Source organism: Anabrus simplex, chromosome 1, assembly GCF_040414725.1.
Source record: "Anabrus simplex isolate iqAnaSimp1 chromosome 1, ASM4041472v1, whole genome shotgun sequence".
In the NCBI taxonomy this organism is placed as follows: Eukaryota; Metazoa; Arthropoda; class Insecta; order Orthoptera; family Tettigoniidae; genus Anabrus; species Anabrus simplex.
Window position 1 is genome coordinate 793,078,006 of NC_090265.1, and position 27,338 is coordinate 793,105,343.

Sequence of the window (27,338 nt, forward strand, 5' to 3'; positions counted from 1 at the left end):
AGCAGTCAGTGTCAGTATTCATAGTGAGAGAAATGGAGCAAGAGGTAGGACCATCGAGTGTAGTGAAGCACACAAGAGGAAAACTGCTCAGAAGTGACCATAGGCAGTGCGCTGTGAATGTTTTTAATAAAGTAAGTGAACATAATCCAGGTTTAGCCGTAAAAGAGGTAGAGAAACTAAGTACAGAGTTGTGTGGTTTGTCGGTTCGGTTCATAACATGCGGACACAGTTTAGAATGACAGGGACATTAACAACGCCGGGAAAGGAATGTAAACGACCTCAAAGAGTTGAGAAGTACGATGATATCGTCAAAAGTGGTATTAGAAGGAAAATTCATGAATTCTTTTTTCAGAATGGACCACCTACTTTACGCAAGGTATTAGACAGTGTGAATAAAGATAAAACTTTGCCCACCTTCAGTTTAGCTACATTATACAGACTTTTAAGGGACATAGGGTTCCAGTTTGTTAAAAGAGAGCGTAAACCTGTGTTAATGGATAGGAAGGATATTGTATTGTGGAGACAGATGTATTTGCGTGAAATTAGGAAAGATCATGCAGAAGGTTGCAAAATTTATTACTTGGATGAAACATGGCTTAATGAAGGACACGTAACTTCGAACGTATGGGTTGATTCCACTGTTAAATCTAAGAAACAGGCCTCTGTTTCTGGACTTTCAGCTGGCCTGAAGCAGCCGACTGGGAAAGGTAGAAGACTTATCATTGTTTATATAGGTAGTGACTCTGGTTTCATGGAAGGTGGAGCTCTCGTGTTTGAATCTAAAACGACACGGGTGTATCATGAAGAAATGACAGGTGATGTCTTTTTATAGTGGTTTTCGTCTATCCTACTGAAACTCGAACCTGGGAGCATGATTGTAATGGACAATGTATCTGGCCATTCTGTGCAAGTGGAACGAATCCCTACAATGGCAATGCGGAAAGACCAGATCATTGCTTGGCTCAACAGTCACCAACTAGAATACAAGGCTGATATGGTCAAAGCAGAACTCCTTGAACGGGTGAGGTCAGTGCGAGACCAGTATGACAAATACATCTGCGACGAAAGAGCACAGAAAGCGGGCCACTGTGTTCTAAGACTTCCACCTTACCATTGCACTCTCAATCCCATTGAACAGATATGGAGTCAAGTGAAGGGTTATGTTGCGAGAAACAACACGACCTTCAAGCTACTAGACATATGAGCTCTACTTTACACTGCCCTTGAAAATGTGACCGCAGATAACTGGAAGGGCTGCATTGGAAACGCAACGAAAGAAGCAAGACCAGATGTGGGAGGTAGGCGGCCTAACAGATGAAGTTATCGAGAGATTTATCATCACTGGTAGCGGCCAGAGTAGCAGCGACTCATCAAACAGTGACAGTAATGAGAATGAAGGGGATACATCGTGTGATATGGAAGGAATTGAGCCCCTGCAGGACAACTAAGAAAGGTAAGCATATACAGTAACTTTGTTAAGACCACAACTGCCTGTGTTTCTTGTCTTTTTGAGTTGTTTCTTTTCGATAGATGTGGTTACAGAATTATCAACAGTTCTGTCTGACATTATTAAGTTACAGTCGAACGGTCAGACATTTCAAACAGCTGTCCTGAGATAAACCTTCCTACGTGTGTAATTTTGTGCTCTAGCCTACGATAGCTTTCTTTAATATTCAGAAATGAATAAATAAGTAAATAAATAATGTAGGCCCTAATCTTCAGCAGTAGATCTCCCTTCAAACCCCTCCGTTTAGTTTCACACAGCTCAAAATCTGTTCCTCGTCTATTTTAGGACATATGCGCAGCACTGTAGTCCGAACACGAGACGTTGACTGGGCGGAGGTTGATACTACACGCTCAGCGAATCACAACTCTTTCTTTGGTGGAGGCGTGGACATACCTTGTTTACATCATAGATTAAACTCTTGTGAAAAAACATCTAGGATTTGTGACTACGATTGAGTTTTTGTTATTGTTTACAATTTTACTTGCTTACCTTTCCAATATAATATTTCTAATACTGCTAATATGATATTGTGTGCATTTCTTAACAGAGTAGTGACCCATCATGGAGCTCAGATTCAGGTGCAGCCAGTTGCCTACCCTGCACCTGTTGGAAGTAAGTACGTCTATTTGGGTTCAATTAATAAAGAAATATTTAAAAATAAAACGAGTATGCCTGAAATAGGTTATGATTCTGTGGCATTAATTAATTAGAAGCTACTTTGTTTGCAAGTTTGCTGTGCAGTTCGCATTATGTAACTGTGAGTTGGCATTCAGGAGATGGTGGGTTCAAGTACCAAAGTCGGCAAACTTGTCCCTGGCTTTCCATTTTGATACTGGGCAAATGCTATGCTGCCATGTTTTTTGAAGTGCCTTTTTTTTTTTTCCTAGGAGGTTCATGTAACTAGGCAACTCATTGCCTGTTATTTGGAAATAGCAATCTAACATGCCATGTTTGAGATGTACTTTCATCTAACTAGGCAACTCATTGGCGAGGAATCTGTTCATTTTTGCACCACATGGAAAAACAACGAATGTCATGTATCCACTGGCGTTGCAATGAACATCATGAATCATGCAAATAAATTGCCTTTTATGTAAGCAAATACGTTGTAAAAATAGTTTGATCAAGTTAATAGGCATAGGAATCTAAAAAATAGAACATATTTACAGTAATGATTTCTTTGTTTTGTAAATTAAATTACAGGTAAATGTAATATGAAAAATATAAATAACAAAACAACCAAAAAAATGAAGAAAAATGTTAATAACAAAATTGCATAAAGTAGAATTAATTTTTAAAAACTTTTATTTATTGAGGTGTAGCAGTGTATGTCGGGTATCAACTAGTCATCATCATCATCATCATCATCATCATCATCATCATCATTGTCGTCGAGAGTATCGCAAGGAAACTTACAAACTATTTACAGTATACAATATATACAATAAAATAATACATTTACAGTTTGTACAAGAAAACTGGTGGCTAGACTGTAGTATAATGAAAATCAAATATGTCCTGCACAGTGGCGAGCAACAGCAATTGTTATGGTGTTAGCAGTCATCAGATCTTAAAACGTGCACTGGGTTGGAGAAGGTGTATGCTGGTATAAATGATCAGAAGATGCTGTTGAAAACTGCCATTTCTTCAGAGTGGCCTTGGACCTAGTGACACTTGTACGAAGCCTGTTCAGTGTCTGTCATGCCAGGTCTCGTGTCCTGCAGCTAGGTTTTCAGATGGTCTCATCCCATGTGCATGATTATTATGTTGCTCCTATGATGGTATAGCTTGCTGCTATTTATCGCTAGAACAAATCCGATCTTCATTTGCTGCATGCCTTTCCTGGAGAACAACTACACTACATCTACTTACTTGTGTATTACAAACTTGGACAGTAACTGACACTTAGATTTACTTATATCTTCTGTCATCATCATCCTCCTCCTCCTCCTCATCATCATCATCATCATCATCATCATCATAATCATTTCCCCTTATCCAGCTCGTGCCGGGTAGGGGTATTTATGGCACTTCTCCATCTTCCTCTTTCCTTCCACCATTTCTCTTCTGCGATCTTGTCCCAGTCTAAATGTCGTCTTCTTATGCCGCTCTTCACTGATTCAGTCCACCTTGTTCTAGGTCTTCCTCTTCCTCTCTTGCCCTCACACTTTACCTCAGGCATCTCATCTGTCTTGGAATTCTATTCTCCTCCATCCTCTTTACATGTCCAAACCACCTTAGTTTATTCCTTTCAACTCTCTCATTTAGCTTTCCTATCACAGCTTCTTTCCTAAGATCTTCATTCTCACTCTGTCTTTCCTTGTCTTTCCTATCATACTTCTTAGGAATTTCATCTCACTGGCTTGAATTCTACTCTCTTGCCTGCTAGTCAAAGTCCAAGTCTCAGCTGCAAAAGTCAGTATGGGTACATAGTTCATTTTGTACATCATATCTTTACTTTTCCTTGGTACTTCTTTGCTCCAAACAAGTTTTCTTACACTTTGGCAGAATACATTCAGTGTTCTTCCCAGAAACTTTTGTCACCTGGGTTAGTATATATACATAGAAAATGAATATGATAAAATTTGAACTTATTCCCCTCAGGCCATTAACAATAATATAAGACAGGTAAATATTAACCACAAAAATGAACAATTTTAGTGTTATCACAAAGAAGGCATAAGAGTATTTTGAACTTGTAGTATTCTACTGCTCGTTCATAATCACTCGGTTGCTGTGGAGAGCCAGACGGGTTTGTTACGTCCCGCGGAATTGAGTGCTTACATGCAATTCCACGCTAATCCAGACACCGATCGTGCACGACACTGCAGGTTTTCCCTGTCATCTTTCATTCCAGCAACACTCTCCATTATCATTTCATTTCATCTGTCAGTCATTAATCATTGCCCCAGAGGAGTGCGACAGGCTTTGGCAGCCGGCACAATTCCTCTCCTCTAGAGTATTCAGAGAAAAACCTGTCCCGCTTCCGCTTTGTCCCGCACAAATCTCTCATGGAGTGACCGGGATTTGAACCACGGAACCCAGCAGCGAGACGCCGGCACGCTGCTGCCTGAGCCACAAAGGCTACACATATTTCAGTCATTGTGTGTTCCAAATTAAAATGTAAATACTAAAACTGTTTATTTAAATGAATAATCTTCATTGTTGTCAGCATTATTGCGCGGGTTACATTGGAGTTCAGCACTGAAGATTGTTTTCAGTGGTTTCCCATTTCCACACCAGGTAAATGCTGGGGCTGTACCTTAAGGCCACGGTGCTTTCTTCCCACTCCTAGCACTTTCCCATGACATCGTCATCATAAGACCTACCTGTGTCGGTGCGACGTAAAGCAACTTGATATATTATGTAACTAGCAGATATCTAGATTATGATAGCCGGGCGGTCAGTGAAAACGGCTGGGCGGTCGCCCATTAGAAAGGTCCTAGGGAGAACACTGTCATTATTCTGCTGTATCCTTCTGCTAACCACCATGTCCACCCTAGCTTTTTGCATTAATTCACTTCGTAGGTATTTAACATGTTGATTGCCAGACCGAAATTCTTGGGATTGTCGTCTAGTGCCACGAGCTAATAACATTGAGTTACTCCCTGGTGCCAAAATGTTCACAGGCTTAACCAAGCAAGTGATTGCTGAAATGAGGATATATTTATGATATATTAAGTTAACCCCATATGGGGTCGTATTGGTCATTACGAATTGTAAACGTGCATGTGCCCCCATATGGGGTTGCACTTAAACAGTTGTTTATGTCCCGACGCTCACCCATACTTACCTTTTCCTTTGCAGGGAAGCAACGCTTTATATGTCGTTGATTATGAGAGACGTGTTAGCTTGTTCATACTATGAGCTTGCTATTACTGAAGGGTTTTTCAGATTTGTAGGATGGCCAAGAAAGCAAATACCAACTAAATGACGAACATGATTTCAAATTTTATTCACGAACAGAAGATTGTATATAAATGGAAATTAAATAATACATTATACATAATATTTGAAAGATATATACGTAACTGAACATAATAACAGAGAAAGTGAATTGTTTAGTATTTGGTGCAATAACTGGAGATAATTGCGCTACTTCTTCGTCATCAGTATCGTCCACATCAGCAGTGATCTAAGGAAAAAGAGAAGCAGTCAAATATTGTCTGGAAACATTATATGTAAATGTAGTTACTGCTTCATTACAGACGTACTAGGGACGTCCCTTGTACTTATGTGTAAACCTGTGTAATTGTGTTGTCTGTAGCATCATGAATGTAAACATGTGCTGAAAGTACTTACCAGTTCCTTTTGTGGTACTGTTCAAAGCAGTGCATCCGTGGCTTGATCTGCTTAAATGCTTAGACATTAAAACTTGCTGAGCATTTCGATTAGTTTCTTGTACCATTAAATCGATTACATCATCCGTTATGAATAAACAATACATATCATAAGGTGAGGCTTCAGAATTATTTGCCAACCTGGTGTAAAGTGCCTCCGGCCCTTGAAAAGAAAGACATGCTGAGCGCCAATGCAAGGCCCCCAGTTGCTGCTGTTATCATTATTCCCAGCTGTTCCCTCCACTGATAGCCCATCCTTGTTTTCACTTCGATAATCACTTTCAGCAATGTCATCGTCTGTACTGAGATGAAAGTCACTGTAACTATATTCCTCGTCTACATCGTCATTGTCCGAATGATTCAAGAAATCGTTCATTCTATCTTCATTAAGTCTCTTACTGCTCGATTTACTCATAGTGGTAATGAATAAAAGTAGCAAATTAACTCACACAACACTAAACTCACAGCATTGCACACCAACATAAACAATCCGTGCACGAGATAGACAATGATTTTGTCATCCTACAATGCACGCCTGACGTACCCATATGGGGTCGCGTCAAAACAGAAATTGAAGAATGAAAGGTGGACTATGCACATACTTAAATAGACGGCCAAGAGATGGCAGGAAGAGGCTTTATACAGCTTTGAAACACAGGTATACTGCGCACCCAAATGGGTACGCACAGTTCTTGTTTTCGAACGAACGTACGACCCCATATGGGGACTGTAGCTCAACAATTTTACTACTCTCAGTACCCAAATGGGATCGTATGGCACTCAACGTGTTAAAGCTGTCCACAATTTCCAGACTCTGACTTCCAATTTTCACAGTGCCCTTCCCTTGCCTTTCCCCTCTCGACGTCGACATAGTCTTGCTTTTCTCTGTACTGATTTTCATGCCAAACTTCTCAATTTTTTCGTTCAGTACATCTAGTTGTTGTTGCACTTCTTTGCTGTTCTTTCACCAGATCACGTCATAATCTGCAAATAGCAGTATCTTATATCTTCTGTATTTGACATAATGGTATACTGGGTCCAAACTGTTCAGTAGCTAGGTCATCGAAAGGATCACGTGGTTGGAATTTCATCTTTAAACTGTTTTAGCCAGGAGACAGTCACTGAAATACAATATTGCCTCAGATGCACTAGAGTAGGAATGGCAAACCTATGCCAGGCGTGCACTAGGTGACACGCGAACACTATTTCGGTGGCACACCACATACACACATTAATATTTTTATGTATGTCTTGTACTATACATTATACATATCTTGTTCATCGTATAATCAGTGTTTCAGGTTTAAGAAATAAATACCAAAAATCTAAATTCTAGTTCCCTTCAGACGTGCATTATGGCAACACTGCAACATTGGTAGGTCCGGAAGTCAAGTGAGATGAATGTCAGATGCGGCTGACAAGCCATTCGCTCACCCACATCAGTCATTTAGTGAAGTTTGTCCTATGTGTCATTGCCAACAGTGTGTAATTATTCGTAGTGAGTAACTGCTCAATGTTTTGAATTTTGTAAGACAAATACTTGGCCAGAGATTATCCCAATTTCGAGATTTGGAGAAACTATCGCACTTTATTTCAAAACCTCATATTGAACGAATGAGTGGTATTAAGATCAATTTTTTTCAGTGGTTAGATATTGACAGTTTAGAAATGCAATTGACTGAATTTTAAGAAGGCAGTACATGGGTGACGAAATTTGCACAACTTGATAAAGCATTTGTGAAAATAGTGTGTGTTGTTGATGATGAATACTCCAAAAGCTGGAGAACGTATTACTTGAACAGTGGAACAGCCTCCCACAAATGTTTTCGGCCACAAAGAAACTTGCTACAGCACTACTTACTTTCTTTGTGTCATCGTACGCTTGCGAGCAGCTGTTTTCTACAATGAACATTGTGAAATCAACAGTTAGAAACCGTCTTGGTTCAGATGTAAGTGCTTCTTGTGTTATTGAAGACAATAAGTTATGAACTTAACATAAATGATATAGCTATTAAGTATTGGCAAAATATGTCCACGAAATATGCAATTAAATGTATTTTACGATGTGTATATGTAATAACATATTATGAAACATAGTTTGGAATTAGGGATGGAAGTCGGTGGTGAGGAGGAGGGTGGTTGTAATCATTAAAAATGAAAATAACAAGTGGCACAGTAGATAGTTGTGAATAATAAACCAGACTTAAAATGGCACACTAGTTGGAAAAGGTTTGCCATCTCTGCACTAGTGCAACGTTTAGTCATCTCCTTAAACGAGTCCGTAACAATCACGACCATGATCTCAGTGTTTTCAGGTGACTGACGCTCCAATTTTCTTTTTAATTCCATGTGAAGAGTGTACTAATATTTACAGTGCCAGCATTTACTTACGGGTGCAAGACTTTGACTCCTTGCAGATGACATTTAAAATATCGGGAAAACTAACCCCAGTCCTGTCTTAGAAGAATACTTTGAGAATAACATGGCAGGTGTTGGACACTACACCACAAAATAAGTAACATGGGCTGCGCTATCCCACAATTGTTGGCTAAATTAATGGTGCTCGACAATTAGAGAAAGGGAAGGAAACACAAACATAGAATGAAACACAAAGGAGAAAAATTACACAAGGCACTTACCTTAACAGTAAACGTTCTTATCGACCAAACATCAACGTGGAAAGCGAACTGAGGTCCATATTTAAAATCAGTAAGAGGTGGGGAATTCACAGGTTTACTGCCATACTCAAATGCCTGCCTGGATAGAATTTTAAAATAATTTAATGAAATTGAATTGAAATTAAATACAGTAGAAGTCCGTTATAGCAAGAATTCTCAACAACGAAAAATTTACTCGCTATATCGGATTGCCGTTATATCCAATTTTTGTAATAATAATAATAAAAAAAAAAAAGAATCATAAGTCAGGTGGATCCCCACACACATTAAAATCAGTATAAAATGTCAAATGTCAATCAGTTTGTTCTAAACTTGCTTTTTCGCAGATTTCCATGCTACGGCTTACTCGTTAGTCATTATTCTAATAATGCCTTGGCTGGTAGGACGTAGCGTTTACAGTGTGCTACATCTTCTGGTATGGGCTAGAATACATTTGTTAAATTTGAGTGATCTGTCTGTCTTATCCTTGACTTTGACAATATGAAAGTGACTGAGGTATGAGCGATGCTAGTAATACCATTCCTTATGCAGCCAGTCCCTGCTATGAATGGTGTGAAAATGTTGCTCACATGGTTGGTTGGTGCATGCATTTCAATGGGCTTTGCAGACTGATATGTAACAGCAACGTCTGGCCTGATGAGAAAAGCAACGGGAAACTACCTCACTCCTCATTTCCTTAGAATGCCTCTTTAATGACGCCTAGGCTATCTATGACAGCTGTTGGCGGAGCTGTGGGGGATCAAACCAGCCTTTGGGCTGAATACCCATCAAACATTTTTCTAATTCCGAAATAGCATGAACGCGTATGTTCAGTTTCATTCTGAAAAATTGAGGTATTGAGGTACTATCACTCCAGTGGCTGCTGTGGCAAACGTTTCATTTTCTTATTCAAACAGTATCATTTAACCTAAATTAACCTTATATGCATTGTAAAAATATATTTCAAGTGCCAGTAGAGTAATGATGACCTTTTCGCTATAAATTTACAAGGTAATAGCCTTTCCAAAATTTAACCAGTCGCAAGAAAATACAGTGAAATCTTGTTAGGAATTTCCTCATTAAAACTATTTCTTGCTTAGCACAGTGTAAATTTGAAGTCCTGATTCACGGTGTATTAAATCTAGATTAAATCTAGATTCCCATAGGGAACCTGAATTATTTGTCACGAATGAGTAAATTTCGACCCAACTTGGCACACTGGGGCAAAATGCTGGCAACCAGGAATGAGTTAGCTGGAAAATTTATAATGTCCAATAAGGACCAACTACACTGGTATTATAGTATTAAATCTATAAAAAAATTACCTCGCTTATCGCACCACAGATTTTCACTTAGTATGATCACATTTTCCCTCGCCCTGAAAATGCTCTTTGTCATCCCTTGTGAAAGGAACATATTTCCAACAGAGATTAGAGCCCTTTCCACATGGAGGCCGCTCTGAGAAAGTTGCACAATTACTAAAAATGGCCTTGAATTTCAGAACTTTACACCGTAAATTACATCTTCGAGAAGGGAGCCGTTAGCCTCAGGGAAGTTCAGTTTTGCTTTCCGATTTTCATTGATATTGCTGAATAACCTAAGCCTGTTTGTGCTTGTATTTCACATTCCTTTCAGAAGTTTAGAAATTTATTCCATGTTCGGTCATACAGGTAGCGAATATTTGTCACGTGATAGCCTATGTATGGATGAGGTACACAGTCGTGTTAATTTGATTAGCGTGGTCATATTAGTAGCCCAGTTATAGATACTAAAAAAGTTGTGGTATTCGGTTACTAACAAAGTCAAAATTAAAATTCAGAAAGAGGAGAAGCATCCACATATTTCAACAGTAGCGGATATGTTGAAACTCGCACTTTAGGGTTTCGACTCGAGTCGATCGAAGTGTTGTCGCATTCGAGATGATGGTCAAAGCAAGTGAAAGTAATCCACTCGCGCAAGGCCGAGTTTAACCTCCAAATAATTCATGGTCGAAGAATGTGACCAGAAAACAATGTTTAATAATCTATTGGTCCAAAATATAAGACTTCAGCTGACATTTGTTTTAGAAAGAGTGTGATCTGCAAGTAATGTGCTCATACTTATATGGACCCCAGTGCAAATGTTTTATATTTGTTGTCTGGTGTCTTACACACCTTATATACACACCGTTGTTTAATACACCCTAGTGGAAAAGATTTTCGTATTTGTTCTCCAGTCTTCTTCACGCCTTTTGATACTGGCATCTTTAGAAACAGTAGATAGCCCATCTCTTTCACCGTACCCATACATACCCGGCGTAAAATGTACTCATGTCGGAAAAAAAAAAAAAAGCTTATCCCTGTTGGATAGTTCTGATTTGTGTATTCAATTGTATGTTTTCTCGCTTAACACATTCTCTTCCTTGTCCCCTGCAGAAATGTCCAAATGGGGTTTTACTGAATAAACTAACCTCTGAAATTGGTCATCCTTCCTGTGCCATATATTTAAAATTATGTTATTGACTTTATCCCAATAACTACTTTTGCAGTTTTTGGAGACGCCGATGTGCCGGAATTTATTCCCTCAGAAGTTCTTTTGTATGCCGGTAAATCTACCAATAGAAGGCTGATATATTTGAGCACCTTCAGATACCACCGGACTGAATCAGGATTGAATCTGCCAAGTTGAGGTCAGAAGGCCAGCGCCTCAACCGTCTGAGCTACTCAGTCCAGCGTGTCATATTTTGAGATGTATCACATTCTTACTTAATTTCAGTATATAACATTAAATTAATCAATTGTTTTCTTCATCGTTTGTTTCTAACGAGTTAACTACTACTACCAGCGACGTTATTTACGCATTTATTACCGAAACATGTTATCTTTCATTTTCGAATTGTGTTTACAGCAGTCAGTGAGTATTACTAATCTACTCGAACATTCCCTTCGAGTTTGAATGTCGGTGAAAGAGCTCGCTAGTGCACATAGTGCATAAACTACACCGAAAATGATCGTTTGCATTCATTGTAATCGCTGGAGTCCATACATATCGATAATGGAAATAATAACGCACGCTTAATCGCTCGTAATAACGGATGCATCAGTGCTAGGGCTCTTGCTGTAACCAAAGGATAATACACAGTTTAATATAGGAATTTTCAAGAGACAGAAAAGATCTGCCGTTACAGCGGGGTTCTTTCTATATGCTGTGCTCGCTATAGCGGACTTCCACCGTATCAGTGCAAATGTAGAAGTTTAAAATGAAAACTAATAAATAACCTTGATGCAGTAAAATAAAGTTCTCTTACACTGTAGTGTGTCACACGCAACCAAGTTTACTTCTAAGAAAAGCTTTAAAACCTTTTATTATAATAGTATATTCATTCCATATTCATTTGAGTTTCATAAATAATTTACAAGTGCACTTCACACCCTAATTCCACCAATAAAATAAGCAAGGGTTTTAATACACACTAAATTTCATTGAAAATAGTAAGGCTGTAATATATACACCAAATAAATCAAGTGCACTTCACATCAGAATTACATTTTAAATAGTAAATGATTATTGTACTTCACACACAACTTTCTTTTGTACCAGAATCAATTTAACTTACACCCGCTTATCCTTAGCGAGATAAATAATGTATTCACCGCAATAATTTATTGTATGGGAGGCCTCCCTTCATTACCAATACCCTTATCTTAATTTTATCACACTTAGAATTATCTTAAAATTTTATCACAATTTACCACAAATTATGCCGGTCAGTTTTAATACAATCAGTCACAGTGTATTCAATTAATAATGTGACATTCAATTCAATACCTGCTCGTAAAACATCATCATCATCATCATCATCATCATCATCATAGAACCTCTCCAGCGTACCAGGTAGGGTGGTGTTGAACAAGCCTTTGCCATCGTTGTCTGTTCAGAAATGCCTTCTCTCTCACCACTGACTCCCAGTTCCCTCCTCTTTTCTCCACATCGTCTCTCAGTTCGTGTTGCCAACTCTTCCTAGGTCTTCCAACTGGCCTTCTTCATTCAGCTGTTCCTTCTAGGCATGCGTGTGGTGTTCTTGTACCAGGCATTCGCTTTACTTGTCCATAGTGAACCAGGAACACTGATACAGCGCCCCGTCTCTAAAAATTTAAAGTTTGAAATATACGCTGCGCGCGCGATTAGCTGACCGCATCTGGCAAACGAGGTGCAAGGTTGGTACTGGCCGGTCAAGGACTGGCTACGTCATATAGAATATTCTATACCTTCCATGCATCAAGGTGACTCAATAAATAAAATTAGCATCACAATTTGGACTACATCACCGTGTAGCCAATGCTAAACTATGCATAATTGCCAAGTCTCAAGCAAACCCGTGGAACGTTGAAGAAGTTATTACAAGTTGAGTTAAAAGGAAATCTCATGATGCGACCAGCTGATTTCGTACAAATGAAGGACCAGGCGACACAATAGACAGTGTGTGTGATTTCACAGCCTAGCCATGCTGGCTGAGTTTTGGACGGTATAAGACTAATTCTACAAGTATGCTACTGTGAACTTTGACAGAAATCCATTGTATAAAGGTGACTGAATATTTTCTGTCAGTTCATATTCCGAGTAGTGTATGTCGGACTTGCATTTTCTTAGTTATATTCGAACTGTGCAGTTGAACTAATATTTTGGAACTGTGAATTCAAACTTAGTTGAATGTTGAGTCTTAGGACTTGTATTTCCATGTGTAATTCAGATTCTTTCTTTGATTGGAAATGTTGACTTAGGAGTTCTTAGATACAGCTCGAAAGCCGATTAGCATTTCTTCTATAATTAGAGTTGAATAGACTTAAACAAGTAGCTTCAGTGAAGAGAAATTACTTTCTCGTACAAGTGGTTGAAGGTCATGACAATACTATCTGTAGTATTAGACATAACAAAGTGGTCTCAGTGAACAAAACCCAATTTACTTTCGTAAATAACTACCCCACATTATCGTCGTGTTATCATAACGTGTGAACGGAACTAAATTCATATTCTGTAAATATCAAATGTCATGTTACAGTAGCATGTGAACAGAACTAAATTCATATGTCTGTACTACATGTCGTAGTCTCACAGACTCGTAAATAATTCTGATAATAGTAGGACATAACAAAACTTCTTAGGATATTCATGTCCTCTTACTTCATGTACTGTGAAACACACAAGTGAATCATTACTTTGAATTTATTTAAAACTGTGCCCAGTGAAGTTTTCAAAACTGTGCCAAGTGAAATATTTCTTTTAAAAATCTTTAAAAACTGTGTCATTTAAATGTTGCTTTTGAGTGCACGTTTGATCCCCTTTAACATCAAACCGCAGAATAATCTCTTTATTTTCATTGTGCAGTTATAGTAAAGACATGTTCGTGGTAGATTCTATTGACATTCTACATGGTATAACCATGTTTCTTTACTCCCTTCAAAGGAACCATTCAGATGATTTAATTTAATTTCAAACTGCACCAATAATCAGTCGAGCGTACACAATCGCACTGAATGAGTGAACCCTGGAACTTGGACTCCCAGACTCTCTGCGATCTGCCAGAACTTCTAGGCATCGTGGGAATGCATGTAGTTCCATGATACAGAGAACTGACGTATGGTGTGGGGAAGGAGTACCAGCAGTGAGGGGCATTGCCTGCCACAACACAAAGGACATTCACTCCTCTTTTCCAACTCTGGCTGTATTAAAGGTGATACGCAACTTGTCTTCTTTTATGAGTAAACAAACAGTTCAAGTTAAAAAGTTTATTTCGAAAACCTCTCTCTCTGTACTCATTCAAGCCTGGACTGTACACGCCTTGTGTAAACCAATGCTTTCCAAGTACAGGCATTACTGGTACAATACAATGTTAGTCTTGATGTCCTTAGCTTCTCTTCTATTGAGTCCACTTCCAGTTACATTCTGATGTCATAGTCCTTGCGTGTTTAGTTTGTAGGAATTTCACTTCACATGCTTGCAATTTACGAACTTCTTCCTCTTTCAGTGTACATGTTTTTAGACTATGTGAGAATGGACACAAAGTATGACTTATACAGTCATCTGGATTCTCATGGGCACTTTCTTTTCCCAAAGTAGATGTCTTACAAGGTTGAAGAAGTTGGAACTGCTAGACACACTGTTTGCTATTTCTTCATCTGTAGTACCCCCTGCTGAAAATCATACTCCCGAGGTATTTGAGTACCTGTACACATTAAATGTTTTCACCTTCAAGTTTTATGTGGCAGCCAGTATCTTTCATACTCATTTTCTGTGCAACAGTTTTTGTTCTGCTAACTTTTATCTGATACTGTTTGAACTTTGCTACCCGTTTATCTAGCCTAGTTTGTTCCTCTGCCTCTGTCCCTCCCCAGATGGATACCTTGTCAGCAAACACCAATGTGTGTAGTTCTCCATCTTTTTCTCTTTTCAGGTTTTTAAGAATACTGTCCATGACAGTAATAAATAGTAATGGTGAGATTGCGGTCCTTTGTTAAATACCCTGTGTGGTATTTAACCATTTAGAATGGCCATCCCCAGCAAGCACACAGCTGCTACAGTTGTGGTACAGCATCTGGACCTTGCCTATGAGATATTCAGGCACTTCCAGTTCTCTGAGACACTTCCATACGACTGATCTAGACACCTTATTGTATGCCTTTTCTAAGTCTCATAACACCGAGCAGCATTTCACATTACACCAGCATGGCCTTTTAGGGTTTTAATATACAGGGTTGTCTAAAAAGATGTTACCACTTCAGTGTCCTCCGCAGAAATTTTTGTCAGCCGGGTGGCACGAATGAGCAGTTGGGCAGTAGGAACGAGTAGTCGCGCAGGGAATACTACGTATAAAATGAATATGATATTTCAATTTATTCCCTTCAGGGCATTAACAGTAATATCAGACAAGAAAATTAACTGCAAAATTGATGTATTTTAGTGTTATCACGGAAAAAAAACATGAGTGTATTTTGAACTTCTAGTGTTTTACTGCTCGTTCATAATTATGTAACACTGGGGCATACCACTCGGTTGCTATGGAGTCCGTACGGGTTTGTGATGTCCTGCGGAATCGAGTGTTCGCACGGGATTCACCGCTAATCCAGACAGCAGTCATGCACGACACGACGTGATAGTCAAACAAAAACATTTAAGCTCCAATATTATTGATGCAATTATGCTGACAGTAATGAAGATTTATCATTGAAATAAACAGATTTAAAGTATTTACATTTTAATTTGGAGGACCCATTGACTCTAATATGAATTAATATTATGTAACTTGCACACATCTAGGTTATGCTAGCGGGGCAGTCTGTAAAATCGGTCCTAGGTAGAACACTGCCACTTATATGGGATTGACTTTTATGTGAATAACATTAACACACTATGTACACAATTTCAAATGAAGCTAGTACACTCCTTCAACCTGTACTCCTTTGTTTTCAGTGCATGTGTAAAGTCTTTGCACCATACAGTCCATAGCTCGTAGGTATAGGGCGGATAACTGTTGTTATGAGTTCTATAAGGTCATTAATGTCAGTAGGTCTTGTAGCATACACGCATACACCTGGTGTAAAATATGGTGACCGTGCTGGCCAAGCCACAGGTCCACCTCTTCCAGTCCAGCGTTCACCAAATGTTTCATCCAGGAAATGTCGAACTGTTTAGGAAAAATATGGTAGTGCACCATCTTGCTAGAAGTAACCTGATGTTAAGACCCAGAAGGATAGATTATCAACGACATACTGGCACAACATATCTAGGTAAGCATCTCCTGTTACAGTCTGATCATTGGAAAAAAGCATGGACCAAGTACTCCAGACTTTGAAATACTGCACCATACGTTAACTTTCAGAGAGTATCGAATGTGCTGAGGATTGTCTATACTCCAAATGATGCAATTGTGCTTATTCAGGTTTGCTGCTGACATGAAATGTGGCTTCATCTGACATAAGGGCTGGTTTACACGGGTAGAGTAGCGAGGCGAGTAGAGTAGTTAGTAGAGTAGCCACGTTACTCTACTCTACCGCTGTCTGGTAGAGTTGACACTCGTATCGTTCATACGGGAGTAGAGTCATACAGTAGAGTAGAGTACATTAGTGGCACCATGTCAAGACGTAAGCACATCGTAAGGAACTGTTTAAAGGCATTTACAAACATATCACTGCAAGAGGTTGGTGAAGCGTTAGAAGAAGAAGTAAATGAGGAAAAAAGGGAATGGGTAAGAGGCTGGCTTAGCAGGAGAGATACACTCGGGGCATCGGCATTAAATCTGAGAGAACTTGGTAATTTGGAGAAATATGGGGGGACAAACTCGACACAGTTGGCCAAGAACATGAGGGATCGTCTCAGGAATCATTTTGTTAATGAAGGAGCAGTTCCCTGGCAGTACAAGCATGCATTTTAACCCAGGAACACAAACGATTGAATTTTTATGACTTTATTCATTATTGTACAGAAAGTAACGACAGTGTAATCATCCCCTCAGGATTTTACTAGTCTTCGTCTGTGAATACTGTAGTGGTGATTTCTAAGATAAAACTATATGAACGAGCTCCAGTCTAATTATAGATCATAATTCTGGCGAAGGTTTTTGTTCCACGGTGAAGGGGTGAGGTACTCCTTTCCCCAGTTAGACTGTAGTGATGTTTCTATTTCCATTTTTTTGTATTTCAGCCAACCTAAATCTTATCCGAATGAAATTTTACAGAATTCATTTCAAAAGTTATAGAAAGAATATCCATTGGCCATCAGTGTGTCGTCTCAGAACCCACGAGTCTCAAAACTCACCAGTATCAAAATTCACGAATTCTAAGAAGAGGGTTAGCAAGAATAGGTTTCTCTTTTTGGGCCAGTCTCAAACCTCACGAGCAGGACCAGTTCTTCTTTGAGTGGATATATGCCCACCCTACTAGTGATGATATAATCGGATATTTTTTAAAAATCAAATAGCTTCCATCCGGTTATTTAAATAATGGAATAAATAATCAAATGAATTTCAAATATCATTCAGTTATATAGCGTAGAATAATCGGTTGCGTCATGAATAAATTTTTCGGTGTAAGTGTGTCGGATGGATAATCGATTGAATTATGTGAATAGATGAAAAATAGAAATACGCCTCTTTTTTTGCAATCCATGAAGTCCAATGCTGAAGACGGCATAAACACTCAGTTCCCGAGCCATAGGAATTAACAAATGAAAGTGAAAATCCCGACCAGGAGTCGAACCTGGGACTCCCTGGACCCATTGGACCACAGGCCAGCATGCTAACCATGTATCCATGCAGCTGGCCGACATAAAATTAAAGTAGGTATATTGCCTGCTGCTAGTTAAAATAAATTTTCAGTTGGTAGTAATTACCGGGGCTTAGTTCTATTATGAGGCCAGAAGACGGCATTTACTTATATAAGAAACTTTATTTTACCGATATTAAATATTACGACTGTTAATTCACTCATTTAGTTTCATTAGAGATTAATTTGGTCATGAATCTCATCGCAGGGAAATTAAATTACTTATCTCCATTCCCTTCAGAAAGTAGGCGAGTATGATGAACGGTCTCTGATACGCTTTCCGAAAATAATATGAACTCATGCTCCACACGTATGACTGAGTCATGCACTCCCAGATGCCTTACTTAGCATAGATTAATATATTACATCACGCCCCCACGCGATTACATGAAACGCAATGTTATATACTCGTAGTATTAACTACTTGGGTCACCAAATTTATAAAATCATAAATTAAAATGTGTCAGAATTTTATCTAAAATATAGCGAAGTAGCCAATCGCTATCTTTGACGTTCTGTTGCTATATGACTTAAAAAAGACTCCACAGCGCTCATGTTGATGATATTTTATGATGGTGGTTCTTTCCCCAGCCAAGAAAATGTGGAAAGGTTCATTAGAAATCAATAAGTGTTGAAAACAATGAAGGAAAAGGTGGTGGTGGTGATTACTGTTTTAAGAGGGAGTGCAACTGGGCAGCCATCCTCTATTAATACTAATCAGAGGGGAAAAATGGAAGGTGGCCCATACTTCGAGAAAATGAAGGTTTCGGGTAAAGAAAAAAAAAGGGCCTTTTCTAAAAAATGTAAGTACCCCTGGGGCCCCTTTTAGTCACTTCTTATGATAGGCAGAGGATACTGTGGATGTTACTCTGCCACCCCAACACACAGGGGAAAATAATGGTCGGTGAATGACACAGAGGTGTATTATTATTATTCGCTAGGGGTTTTACGTCGCACCGACACAGATAGGTTTTATGGCGACGATGGAATAGGAAAGGCCTAGGAGTTGAAAGGAAGCGGCCGTGGCCTTAATTAAGGTACAGCCCCAGCATTTGCCTGGTGTGCAAATGGGAAACCACGGAAAACTATCTTCAGGGCTGCCGATAGTGGGATTCGAACCTACTATCTCCCGGATGCAATATTATTATTATTATTATTATTATTATTATTATTATTATTATTATTATTATTATTATTATCATCATCATCATCAAAACATTTTTCTGTGGCCTTAAAGGTAATATAACGTATTTTTCCTTTTGATATAAATTTAATGTTAATGGTATTGTGGCCTCAGGAGAGGCCTGGTGAGTGAGTCACCGCGCACCTCACCCCTCCTGCCGTCATCGCAGGCACCTGCTATCCGGAGTTGTGAATTTTGAGACTCATTGGAATATTAATTTAACTATTAGTTTGCAGTCGTGAGTTTTGATATCATTTGCTACTAATTTACGCACATGAGTTTTGAGACGTAACCGGCCATAAGTACACTGTAAATTACGCTGGCATAGGCCTAATTTGCAGTAGCTTTTTCGCCATAAATATCCCAATTATTGATCTATTTAATTTTTTTTTTTTTTGTTCGTTGCTTGTACGGCCCAGGTGTAGAGCTTAAGCTTCTAGATCTGACACTGTACTGTAAACAATAATTATTTTGGATATTCCAAACAACATATGGAAACTATTCAATTTGTTGAGGAAATTACTGTTATTGCTGAAAATTAACGGCAGTGGCAAATGATATGTAGAAGATCCCTATGTATGTTATTAATATGATTAATGTACACAGTCCTGCACCATTGTATTGCCTAACTTAAACATGTCGAGACACATGATGAACACGCTGTGTAACATTGAAACTTGAGAAATCTTCATATTAAGTGAAAATCCAGCTGACACTTGTTTATATTTTATGTTGCATCTTCGAGTGTAGATGTCTGCGGCACCACCTCCAGACTTCTTGGATCTTCGTATTTTCATGAGTTCTTGATTGTATGTACATCGTAATTTTTTTATTTTCTGTTTCAGTTCCGTTAACCCAAAACCCTCTTTACCCATTTTAGCAATCAAGTCCTCTTCCGCCGCCCGTCTCATATTCTTTCTATAAGTAACGCTGTTTATGTTCCATAAACATTCTTTTTCGCTGTAGAGCTCCACAAATTTGCAAGTTTTTTCTTCCGTCCACTTCATTTTGCCGCCAAATAAACGCTCAACGTAATACCACCGTCTGTACACATGCAAATACAGCAGTCGAATGACGCGCCAGCTGAAAAATTGAGCGTCCTCGGACTTCTCCGCCAGCTCTCGGAGCTCGGTTCCGGTGGAGGGGGAAGGATAGTGGTAGAGTTACTTTACCGCAGCGGAAACCCACTCTACTCTACTGCCTACTAACTACTCTACTCTACTTGCTACTATCCCGGTCGTTTAAACGATGCTAGTAGCTCTACTATCCACTCTACTCGCCTCGCTACTCTACCCGTGTAAACCAGCCCTAAAGAACACAACATTAGTGTCTGTGTGCATCATCTCTAATTACACCTCTGCAGCTCATACACGAGCACTTCTATCAGCGTCGGAGAGGGCCTGTACGATTGAATGTGGTACGGGTTCATTCCCAGATCAAGATGGAGAATTCTTCAGACATATGTCTGTGCGATGCCGGTTTCCAATGCTAATCTCGTACTTGACATTCCTGGGCTTCTAATCAGTGTGCCTTGAACATTTATGATACCTTCCGTTCAAGTACTTCTTCGGTGTCCACTCTTTCCTTTTACAGTCATTGGTCATAGACCCCGTGCGTGCACATTCCTCATGCAGTCAATGGAGAGTTGGACAGCTTGGAGGATCCTTCTCAAATCATTTCTTAAATGTTTTCCTTACTATTGAGGGCAACCCAAGCACGTCCATGCAAGCTGCTACTGTCTTTCTCTCTTCCAAAGTAAGTCAGGTGGTCATATCTTGTCTACAACAAAAGAAAAAAAAAAGTAAGATGTAGTACCATACACGTGCTAATATATTTTTGGACAACCTTGTACTTCAAGCTTACACACCCAATCCGTCACAATTACAGAAGTGTCACCAAAACCAGTTACGATAACTACTCATGCAAACAACAACATTTGTCTCATCTAATAAGGTCAGATAATGTACAGCTAATTAGTAATTAGATAAGGACTAACGCCTAAATTATGTAACAATGACTGAATATGACCTAAGCGTCCCTATTTACAACTTTTGGACTGAGTGAGTCAATGACAGTTTACATTATAACCTAATCCTTAATAATAATAATAATAATAATAATAATAATAATAATAATAATAATAATCACCTTAATCATAATACAGCACATGTATTCTAAATATATACAGACATGAGCCTACAGATCTTTGGAAATTTACAACAAATTAAGTGTTCGTCACTAATATAAATGGTTCCTGTAGTCAGTACAACAGCACAATAATTTTAAATTTCATACGAGTAAAAATATTTCAGGATGATAATCTTCAATTGTAAAAGCACACGAAACACAATCTGACAGCATGTATTTCAAAGTCACCTGAGAATTTGGACAATAGCAGAATTTACACAGACACCAGGAGACATACAAAGACACTCATAATCGTGGTTGAAGTTTTCAGCTGAACGATATGTTCACTTTCATACTCATGTACTGTAGTTGGCCAAAATATTAATCCAAGGTAGGTTCCAAATGTTAGCAGTTCCAAGTACAGTAAAACCTCGTTAATTTGAAGTCGTTGGGACGCAAAAATTGGACTTTGAATTACGAGATTTCGAATTAACCGCCAACACATACTTCGGAAATACCAACCCTTGCGGCGTCACAATATATTCTAAGACCCGTTACTGCATGCAATTAACTTTGATTCACAGTTTAAAACTCTCAAGTGCCATGGAAAGAACTATTTCCAAACTATATCCAACAAGGTGAATTTACAGAATTCAAATAATGCACTTGGATAACTCACCAGCAAACATAACCTCATGCAATGAAATCAAAAGAAAGAAAACATGATTCAAAGACGAGGAGAAATCTATACTGGCTCCCCTGTGCAAGTGCTTTATTCATTGGATTACTGTACTGTATGCATTTTAGTTGCCTTGTGCTTGCATGGTAAGTACCCGATGCCCTTAAAACATCGCAGCTTATCGAACTTTCCTATGACAAGGGGAGAAAGTCTCTCGCTTCCCTCCACATTACAACAACAGGACAGTGACTATACTCATACGATTTCCTGCCATGGCACTTCTAAGACCCATTAATGCATGCAATCACCTTGATTCTCAGTTTAAACTTTTCAAATGCCATGGAAAACACTATTTCAGAAATGTATCCAACAAGGTGCATTTACATTATTCAAATAATGCACTTGTATAAAACAATGGCAAAATATAACCTCACGCAACAAAAGGAAGAAGAACACGATTCAAAGACGATGAAAAATTATGCTGGATCCCGTGTTCAAATACTTTATCTTTTGGATTACTCTACTGTTTGTTGCAATTTTAGGTGCCTTGTACTGGCATGGAAAGTGCCAGACGCCCTTAAAACTTTCCGTTCAAACTTTCCTATGACGGGGGAAGGAAGTCTCTCGCTTCCGTGTGCACTGCATAGCAACACAGTACATTTCCCAGCTGGCAATTCTCTCCTTTAAAACCATAAGTCCGTTTGGCCTCAGTATTTAAAAAAATAAACCAAACAGTGCAGTTTCATTGGCATTGACAATATTGTTTGGTGCGTATGAATGGATTATAGGCTATAAGCCACGCTTTTTCGCCAAATGTCAGCATCGCCAGTGTTTACGGATTCTACCTCTCCGCACACTGTCTGCTACATGATATTGTGGCATTCCTTAAACGATGAATACAAAATAATTACGATTCCGCTCGAACATTGCAGATATGAAGCAACTGTAGACACGCCAAAGTAGGTGAAAGTGCGCAAAGTTACCCCTGCCTATTCCAGAAGACTTGTTTTTTCATGACGTAGAGAAATTTTGAATTTGAATTACTCTGTAAAATACTTTTTTTTTTTCTTCTTCAAAATGTAAAGGAAGTTTTGAATTAAAAGTCTGAATTTCGGTAACGGGACTGACATTGTTCTTCGAATTACGAATTATCCATATTTCAAATTAAACGATTTAAATAACATGCAGAACCGTACCTCATGTTTCCGGGAACGAGAGCTGCTTCGAATTAGGCGAGATTTTGAATTAACTGATTTCGAATTATCGAGGTTCTACTGTAGTAGGCATGAGACCACAGTTAACTTTTATAATATAGTTTTCTACTTATATTCGGACAGCACATACAAAATATCTTACAGTTCAACCCATCTTTGGTTATTAAACGGGCTCACTTCCCAGTGTAGCCATGCGCTAACTAAGCGGCTGCCATTATACCTCCACAGTGGGACAACACCACACCTGCTCACTTAAACACCATGTGATCCTCAAATCAAAATCTCTTTATTTGCAAATGAGGTGTCTACCTCGGTGGCAAATGGTACACTAAAATACATTATTGTCAAGCACTAAATATTAAATTAACAAGAGAAGAAAATTTTCCTATAATACAATATTATACAATTTACGCTAACAATGTTTTCTATTAAACACACAGCTCATCCTTAATAAATTTATATTGTTTACAAAATTCTACTTATAATATCTCTTGTACTACTTACAAATATAGTCAACTGATATACAGTATGTGGAATTACTTCAAATGATACTATAGAACTGGTATAAGATTAATATTTACATTGCATTTATTTATTTACTTTTTTTTTTCTACCCGTTCTGGATCCTAAGTAGCATAACGACCTGCTGCGTCTTAACCAGAGCCCCTTTTGCCACCGTTCAAAGATGTAGAGACTTGCTCTCTAAGCACAAGGAATACAGCCCAGTAGTGGCTCGCTGGCAAGGCACGGCTTCGTCAAAATGCCACCAGATGCCAGACAAGAACAGCCAAGTGCCAATAATCAAGTCGATTTACACAGGTGGTGGTGGTGATTTTTGTTTTAAGAGGAAGTACAACGAGGTAATCATCCTCTCTGAACAAATTAGTGGAAAAGAAATTTAAAATATAAAACAAAATTATTTATTCAACGAAGGAATTTTGAAACGCAGTACAAAATAAAACAAAAAAACAATTATAGAATTAGGTCGAAAAGATTACTAGTGTATCAAAAGGGAACGTACGTTCCCTGAGTAACACTACACTTGTAACTTATATACCCTTGATAAGTCCACTGTCGCACATAAAGCGGATGATGAGATCAGCAGTAGTCGCGTCATCGGCTAGTATGCGTTCGAGTGTTTCCTGCAGGCCGAGGCTCCGTCTTAGGCCAGAGAGATCGGCGCACTCTGTGAGGATGTGTGCCACGTGAAGTCGTCACCACAAGAACACACTGGGGGGTCTTCCCTCTTCAGGAGATAAGAGTGCGTGGATTGTAAATGACCTATCCTCAGCCTGCACAGTACTATGGCCTCCCTCCGTGAAGGTCGGAAAGAGGACCGCCACACGGTAGTTGTCTTCTTAATTGCTCTCAGCTTGTTGGGATTTCGGATATCTAGCCACTCCAATTCCCAGGATGCCAAGATGGTTCGATGTAGCTGAGAACAAATATCCTTAGCAGGTACATTGACTGGTCTTGGAGGTAAAAGTGCAGCTTCACCCGCTAGTTCGTTTCCCGCAATCCCAACGTGGCTTGGTAGCCACGCGAAAGTGATTCTGGTGCCAGCATCCATTAACCTGGCTAGAAGGTCATGTATCTGCTGTACCAGTGGGTGTTGTGAGAAACAGGTTTCAATAGACTGCAGAGCCTCTAAGATGGCATAAAGCTCTGCAGTATACACGCTACGTACTTTAGGAAGCGAGATCTTCGTGCTCATATCATCAATGACAAAAGAGCAACCGACATTATCTCCGATTTTAGAACCATCCGTGAAGATATGTCTCGTAGCCGGATATTGGTGAACGAAGTCCTGGAAATACCTCCGATAAACGGAGGAATCTGGCACCTCTGGTGGTATTGGGTACGATAGATGCATTGATAGCTTGGTTGTAGCGGCATTTCACGAATTTTGGCAGCGTACGTGAGAAGCAACTGCTGCCTCCTTATCCGTAAAGGTGGAACTCCTGCTTCAGCGAGTAAGCTGGGAATGGGGCTAGTACGGAAAGCTCCCGTTGCCAGCCTTAATCCACTATGGTGAATACTGTATAAAAGGCTCAGCATAGATTTTGATGCCGAGCCATAAGCCGCGCTTCCATAGTCTATTCGGGAGAGGACCATCGCCGCGTAAAATCGTAGCTGTACCGCGCGGTCAGCCCCCCACGAGGTGCCGCTGAGAATCTTAAGCATGTTAAGTCTCTTCATGCAGGCAACGTTCAACTGACGGATGTGGGGCTGCCACGTTAGTCTCTTATCAAAGTGGAGACCCAGGAATCTGCAGGTGTCAACCACTGGTAAGACACTTTTTCGCAAGCGGAGCTCTGGTTCGGGATGCACAGGCAGACGTCGACAGAAGTGTACAACTGAGGTTTTCTCTGCTGAAAATCAAAAACCATGTTGCAGGGCCCATCTGTCGACTCGGTTAATAGCTTGCTGTAGCTGTCTCTCAGCAAAGGCCACCCTTCCGGAGCTGTAATGTAGAGCTAAGTCGTCTACATACAGCAATGGAACGACTGCGGGCCCAGCAGCAGCAACTATGCTGTTGATGGCTATTGCGAACAGCGTGACACTCAGTACAGGTCCCTGAGGTACTCCATTTTCCTGAACGTAATATTGAGGAAATGCATTCCCTACTCGGACTCGAAAGAGCCGGAGGAACATGAGGGACATGAAGTTCTCAATAAACGTTGGCAAATTCTCCCCGAAATCCCCACTGGTGTAGTGTGGAGAGAATCCCATATCGCCACGTAGTGTTGTAAGCTTTCTCCAGGTCAAAAACAGAGCAACTAGGTGCTCCTTCTGGAGAAAGGCCTCCTGAATGGCGCTCTCCAGTCTGACCAGATGATCAGTGGCAGACCGATGCGAGCGAAACCCACACTGGTAGTTAGACAAGAGACCTTTCTTTTCCATGGTTCACACAAGACGCCGGTTAACCATCCTTTCAAATAGCTTACAGAGGCCATTTGTAAGGCATATTGGCCTATAACTATCCAGGAGTTTTGGATCTTTACCTAGCTTGGGAATTGGTATCACAATTCCCTTACACCATTGAGATGGAAATACTCCCTTACTCCATATTCTGTTGAACAGGGCGAGGATATCCTTGAGACATCTGTCACTCAAATGCTTAAGCATTTGATTATGGATTTTGTCTGGTCCAGGAGCCGTATCCCTGCATAGCGCGAGTGCACTTTGCAACTCCCACTCCGTCAAGGGCACGTTGTACGGATGCGAAGCACTGGAGGCGAAAGAGAGATGCTTTGCCTCTGCTTCGCGCCTAATTGGTAGGAATGCACGTATCTGCGAAATGTGACGTGATGTGGTTGGCAATGACAGAAGGAATCGTAACTATATTTCCATTAATGGAGATTCCCGGTACTGAAGGCACATTCTGTACACCGACAATACGGCAGAGTTTCGTCCACACTTGTGATGACGGAGTATGTGCCGTCATAGAAGACACATACTTTTCCCACGTAGCTTTCTTACTTTCTCGAATCAAAAAATGGACTTTCGCGCGCAGACGCTTAAATGTGATATGATTGGCCATAGTAGGATTCCGACGATAATGCTTAAAAGCCCTTCGGCGATCACGTATGGCTGCTGCAATTTCGTCCGTCCACCATGGGACCTGATTCCGGCGACGAATACCGGACGAGGAAGGAATTGTTTCCTTTGCAGCAGCCAAAATTCCCGTAGTAATGGAAGAGATGTGGTCGTCAACAGACTCCAGCATATCATCGGCCATCACTGCACGTTTTGAAAATTCTGGCCAGTTTGCCCGCCGAAGTAACCAGCGCTTGGGTACTTCGGACTGTCTTTGATTCAAGATAGATAGAATTATCGGGAAGTGGTCACTGTCGGAGGTTATCGTGTACTTGCCACCGTAGCAGGGGAACTAGCGCACGGCTGCACAACGTGACATCCAGGTGTGAGAATGTGCCATGTGCGCTGCTGAAGTGTGTCGGTTCCCCTGTATTAAGCACGTAAAGATCAAACAGATTGATCAGTCGCTCGAGCATCCTCCCCCTAGCACAGGAAGACGGAGAACCCCATAGTGTGTTACGGGCATTCACATCTCCGAGCATGAGGAAAGGAGGAGGCAACTGAGCGATCAAATCTTGTAGTGCATGCATTTCAAGATCGTAGTCCGGTGGAAAGTACACGTTGCACACCGTTGTCATTACTGGCAATTGAGTGCCAACTTCAACTGCATCTAGCTGAGTATGGAGCGGTATATCTTCGCTGAAAATGTCGGAGGGAACTAGGGTACAAACGCCCCCAGTTGCTGCGCCATCCACAGCTAATCTATCTTTGGAATAAAGACGATATCCTCTCATA

General features: G+C 39.9%; 1 protein-coding gene across 1 annotated transcript in view; it reads left to right on the plus strand.

The window, feature by feature from the left end:
- Positions 1 to 27,338, plus strand: part of LOC136857536 (uncharacterized protein CG7065) — a 400,740-nt gene that overhangs the window by 138,867 nt on the left and 234,535 nt on the right. The window contains exon 9 of the mRNA XM_067136265.2: positions 2,055 to 2,119. Coding sequence (XP_066992366.2) covers positions 2,055 to 2,119 — 65 coding nt within the window. The remainder of the gene's footprint in view (positions 1 to 2,054; positions 2,120 to 27,338) is intronic.